General features: G+C 35.8%; 1 protein-coding gene across 1 annotated transcript; it reads right to left on the bottom strand.

Annotated features, from left to right (window-relative positions):
• Positions 1–1763: 1763 nt before the first annotated feature.
• Positions 1764–2732, bottom strand: LOC149170361 (putative E3 ubiquitin-protein ligase ARI8). Its single transcript, XM_089425536.1, has one exon. The coding sequence runs from the start codon at positions 2730–2732 to the stop codon at positions 1764–1766; it is 969 nt and encodes a 322-aa protein (XP_089281662.1).
• Between the last annotated feature and the right edge of the window lie 2252 nt (positions 2733–4984).

The following is a 4984-nucleotide window of genomic DNA, read 5'->3' as shown; positions in this document are numbered from 1 at the left end:
GGTTTTGTTGCTTCAAACACGTCATCGTGGAGTTTTTGCTATACATTTTGTTTCTAAGAAGCTACTGAAGCTGAAATTAAAACCCGTTTGAGCCAAAATCGCGATAAACCTCGTGACCAAATTTCAGATCTTGTCTTGCTATTGTTTCAAAGATACAAACTAAGGAAGTTAGGGTGTTTGGAGGCTCCAAAATTCGATCTCAAACATGTCAGCTTGGGAAAATAGTCATAACTTTCTCTTTGCCCATCAAATTCCAATTTTGTAGGAAGTGACAGAAAGAAGACAGACTGTAGTTTGTTGGGTATAATTTTCAGAGACGAAGGTAGAAACCGTGACATGTGGCACATCGTACAAGTTCGCTCTACTAAGCTAGTCTATTATTCATTCTTTCTATATCAAGATACATTGTCCATTCATTTTTAAAATTATTGGCATGAACCATCCCTTTGTTTTGCCAGTTAATTAATAATTTTCAACAGGGTTGTCCATTGTTGGTTGATATTTTTGCCATATTCCATTGCTTCCATGGTAACATGACTCTATGGATATGGAAGCAATATTTATTCTTGACTGTATTATTCAGCCATGATAATGGGAACAAATTCCATAAATAATGGTGTCTTACTTAGGGGAGTAAATTTAAATTTAGGTTATGGTGCCAAATTGTGTCCGAAAAAACATCCTTGTAAAAAGGTGCCCTCTATATATTTAGTTACCCAAATAGAGAATTATTTCATAAAAGGCTTATTTGGTATTCTTTATTCATTCATGAATTACCTAATTATTTGGAACAATCACTTCTAAAGAAACTGTGTTAAGGAGATCTATCTAAATATTATTCATGTAGATTTGTACAACTGATTCCACCATATTTGAAGCTGTGGAATTGTAATGAATGTGAAAGGACTAGACCTTAGCCTTTATATATCTCCATGTGGTTCATTGTTTTAGACGTTAGCCTTTATATATCTCCATGTGGTTCATTGTTTTGATATTTGTATGCGATTTTGTTTTAAATTTGTTCTTTTCAGGAGGGGTATATGTGTTGAAGATATTTCCACCAATGTGATGTTGCATTTTGATCCACGGTCTATAAGGTAGTTATCCTTTAATTCTCTTTTTATTGGTGAAAAACTAGTTTTTCATAAAAGATTTGTTTCTTACAATGGTCCTATGCAAGATTTTCTTCATGGTTTCTCCTCCATTTCACGGCTTTCAATCCAAAACTCATGCAAAGTCCTGTTAACTCTTGTACCAAAATCAAACTGCATGCAAAACCCACTGTATGCAAACTAGTTTCCTTTTTCGGTAAGGCATGTTTTGAGGAAAATTTAAGCCTTGAAGAGGAAAGAAAATTTAGTAGATTAGATTCAGTAGATAGAGCCAAGACGTAGATCATATCCAAGAAAAGGAGAGGAGGAAGTGATGAGAAAAATTCATCCGAGCCCAGCGGCCCACTTGCACTACTTAATAATAAGTGACTGCTGGTTCTAGTAATAATTGCTTCTTCATGCGCACGCTACTGGTGCATTAATCTGACTAACTTCGGAGAGATTGTTTTCAAAAACCTGAATTAGGTTTTCAAAATATTGGCCCGTCAATTTTGTGAGCTTTTCAAGCCTGATACAGAAGTCATCAAAATCGCGCAACGCCTTTTTCCCAGTCGAAGTATCAGCGTCAGCTTTAAGGGCGATTTCTATCAGCGTCAGCTATCTGCAACCATGCATCGACCACACATTTGAACTTTTAAAAACCAGATCGACTCATTCTCGTCTGTTACACTCATTCAATCTTTTAATCTCTAACTCTTGCACAGCCTGCAGATCAGATAACGCCTTTTCCTCTGTATTTTCATTTGCCTTCCATCTTTCCATATAAAATACCAACCTATCCGAAGAAGATGTTTTAGCTACAAACCTTTTCCTAGAATCGACGGAGGCCGAATTCCCGGATTGATTCCCTGCATCAATTCTTCCTGATGTTGTTGCAACCTGATCAGGACCATATTGATTGCAAGAATTATGTTTAAACCAATCACCAAGGCATAACAAACAGAATTGAAATTCACACGGGGACGTACATGTCATGTGAATACACCCTTGATTTTTCTCTATTGGTCGATCACACTTTGGACACGGCTTGGAATTAAAAAATATCCAGTACGCATTGAGTGAATCACCATTATTAATTTGATCAATCCATTTTTTGACTGTGTCGCAGCCTATTGGACGATTTATTGATGTGTGAACAAAAGTTCGCCAACAATCTTGGCAAAATAAATGGTCGCAGTACTTGAGTGACTTCATGTCTCTGATCTTGAAATCATAGAAACATATCGGACAGGTAGTTAACTCCTCCATTTTTTCTTCTTTGGTCTCATGTTTATCGTCCGGCTGCAACAATAGGACCACAACATTTCTCACTTTCTCCTCATCTGTAAACCATTGATCGTTGGCATTAATAGAATTCCAATCGAAGTGATGCAAGAGAATAGCTGCCTCGGCTTCCGAGACAACCAGCACAGTGGAAACACTTTTGGTAGCATTGTGCTGACACTCACCAATGTCGTTCAAACTTAAAACCGTATATTTCATACGTCCTTTATTGTGATCATGAGGACTGCCTGCTATTTCCACCATGCTTTCATATCTCAATTCTTCGTTTTCGCTTTCGTTGCTTTCGCTTTCGCTGTCATATATCTCATTATCGGACATTTCATCGTATAAAGCCATATTGGTTGAGTTCGAGTAGATCAGAGTCTGAGAATTCTTTTCCGGGCCTTGCGGAATACACAGAAACAAAATTCTCTGAATGTGTTCAAGCAAGTTAAAGTTAAACCGCAATGTTGTCAAGAAACTCTGTCTCCTTACCTTTTTGTACTAAATCAATCTTTGCTTAGCTGATATTTATACTCATGTCACTTGGCGCAGATACCAAAACCATTCATGAGCCGACATTGGTGATTATTTGGTTGATTTTAAATGTAATTTAAAATAATGCTTACAACCCAAAGTAAAGCGGTTTCCCGCCATCTATTTCTCCAAGGAGAAGCATTCTGTTGTCATTATTACTCTTTTTTATGAGGAGAAACATTTAGTTGTCCTTATTAATGAATCACAAACCCTAATATCCACCAAATATATCTATGAAAGTATAGTGAATTAAAATATTAAATTTTAACCAATTTTTTTTTTATATTTCTTTTAAATATGCCAAAAATTTCACCATTTGAAGTATCACAGAAAAAAATGTAATGAAAATGTAAAGTGATTCATTCAAAGTATAAAAACCCTAGGATTATATGCTCTCATACCAAATTTTATAAGCCAAATACATAAAATTCAATAGTTCACACAATGTACAACAATGTGAGCATTAATGACAACCCAAAGATAGATAATAATAGCAGAAATGCCTCAAAATACCTCAAATAGATTCATACATTGAAATAACATCCATACCATCTATAATGAATACATCATCGCTATATACACCAATCCACACATTACACATGCAATCCCTTCATTATTAGGATGATCCTATTACATATACATTTACATATTCCATAGTAAGGCCGAGAATGCAAAATATGTTCATTTAAGGCCTCAAAATGACTCTTGATGTTTTCGACTTGAAATTTTCCAAACTAGGACTGCTGGAAAACATAGTCTTGTGGATTGATTCCTCTAATTTTTCTACTTTGAAAGGATCGAGATGGATGAAAAAGAAGATACTCATCCAATCTAGATCATACACCCCCATTTTGGGAGGATTTTGGTCCCCAAAAGCATCTACTGAATGAGGTGAGTATATTTTGATGAAAACTTGACTAAACTGAGAGGGCGGGGGTGACTCAGTTTCGTACATTCATGGACATCAAAATTATTTTCTTGTAGCTGATTGTCTGAAAAATTAAATGAGCATATTAAAACATAATTACCAATAGATTTAATATGCGAACATCAAGTAATAAGTTAACCTAAACATCACTTATCTCGATTAAAGGAATAACCTCTTCTATTTTTTTCTTAGCTTGAAACATATCAACATAAGTCTAGTCACACCTCAAGTGTTTTGTTAGGGGAGAAAGATGACAAGTATACCAAGCTTTTGATAATATGGGTTAAACACATTCCCTCGTGTTACTCCGCTGTGAGCGAGCCTATTGAGTAACCCAACAGAGTCACCTCAAGGAGATGCAAGCATCGCTTCGTTGCCAGAAGACCTGTTTAATACCACGATGAAGTTGTTTGCATCACCTCATTGTGGAGGAAGCCTTTCTCTTCTTTAACCTTTATTTTATTTCCTTAAAGGTATGCTTGAAGCATTTTTTGAATATTTGTAGTACGGGTGGAAGAGGCATTGTTACTTATTGAGAAAAAGAGAGGTTGTTCCTTGTTTAAGCGATTTGAAATATAACTGAAGTTAACATGTGCATTTTGAAGTTTTCTCCTCTCTCTTTTTTACTTCGTATATTCAAGATATCGAAACACCATTAAATACAAGGCTTTGTCGGAATGAAGATCGTAATAAAGATATGGGCTTTGTTATGTCCCTATAATACTAGTGTATTCCCTTATTATTATTGTCATTGTCTGCAACCATGCATCTACCACACATTTGAACTTTGTTAAACCAGATTGACTCATTCTCGTCTGTTTACACTCATTCATTCTTTTAATCTCTACCTCTCGCACAATAGATAATGCCTTTTCCTCTGACTTTTCATTTGCCTTCCATCTTTCCATATAAAATACCAACCTATCTGATGAAGAAGATGTTTTAGCTTCAAACTTTTTCCTAGAATCGACTGAGGCTGAATTCCTGGATTGATTCCCTGCATCAATTCTTCCTGATGTTGTTGCGACCTAATCAGGACTATATTGATTGCAAGAATCATGTTTAAACCAATCACCAAGGCATAACCAACAGAATTGAAATTCACACGGGGACGTACATGTCATGTGCATACACCCTTGATTTT

Source organism: Pinus tabuliformis, chromosome 4_2 (assembly GCF_031772625.1).
Source record: "Pinus tabuliformis cultivar Carrire ecotype Pingquan chromosome 4_2, CPIR1, whole genome shotgun sequence".
In the NCBI taxonomy this organism is placed as follows: domain Eukaryota; kingdom Viridiplantae; phylum Streptophyta; class Pinopsida; order Pinales; family Pinaceae; genus Pinus; species Pinus tabuliformis.
This window is presented reverse-complemented; position numbering and strand designations above follow the sequence as displayed.

Bases quoted from the DNA above. Each gene is read 5' to 3' on its own strand.
- LOC149170361 (XM_089425536.1), bottom strand. From the start codon at position 2,732: ATGGCTTTATACGATGAAATGTCCGATAATGAGATATATGACAGCGAA.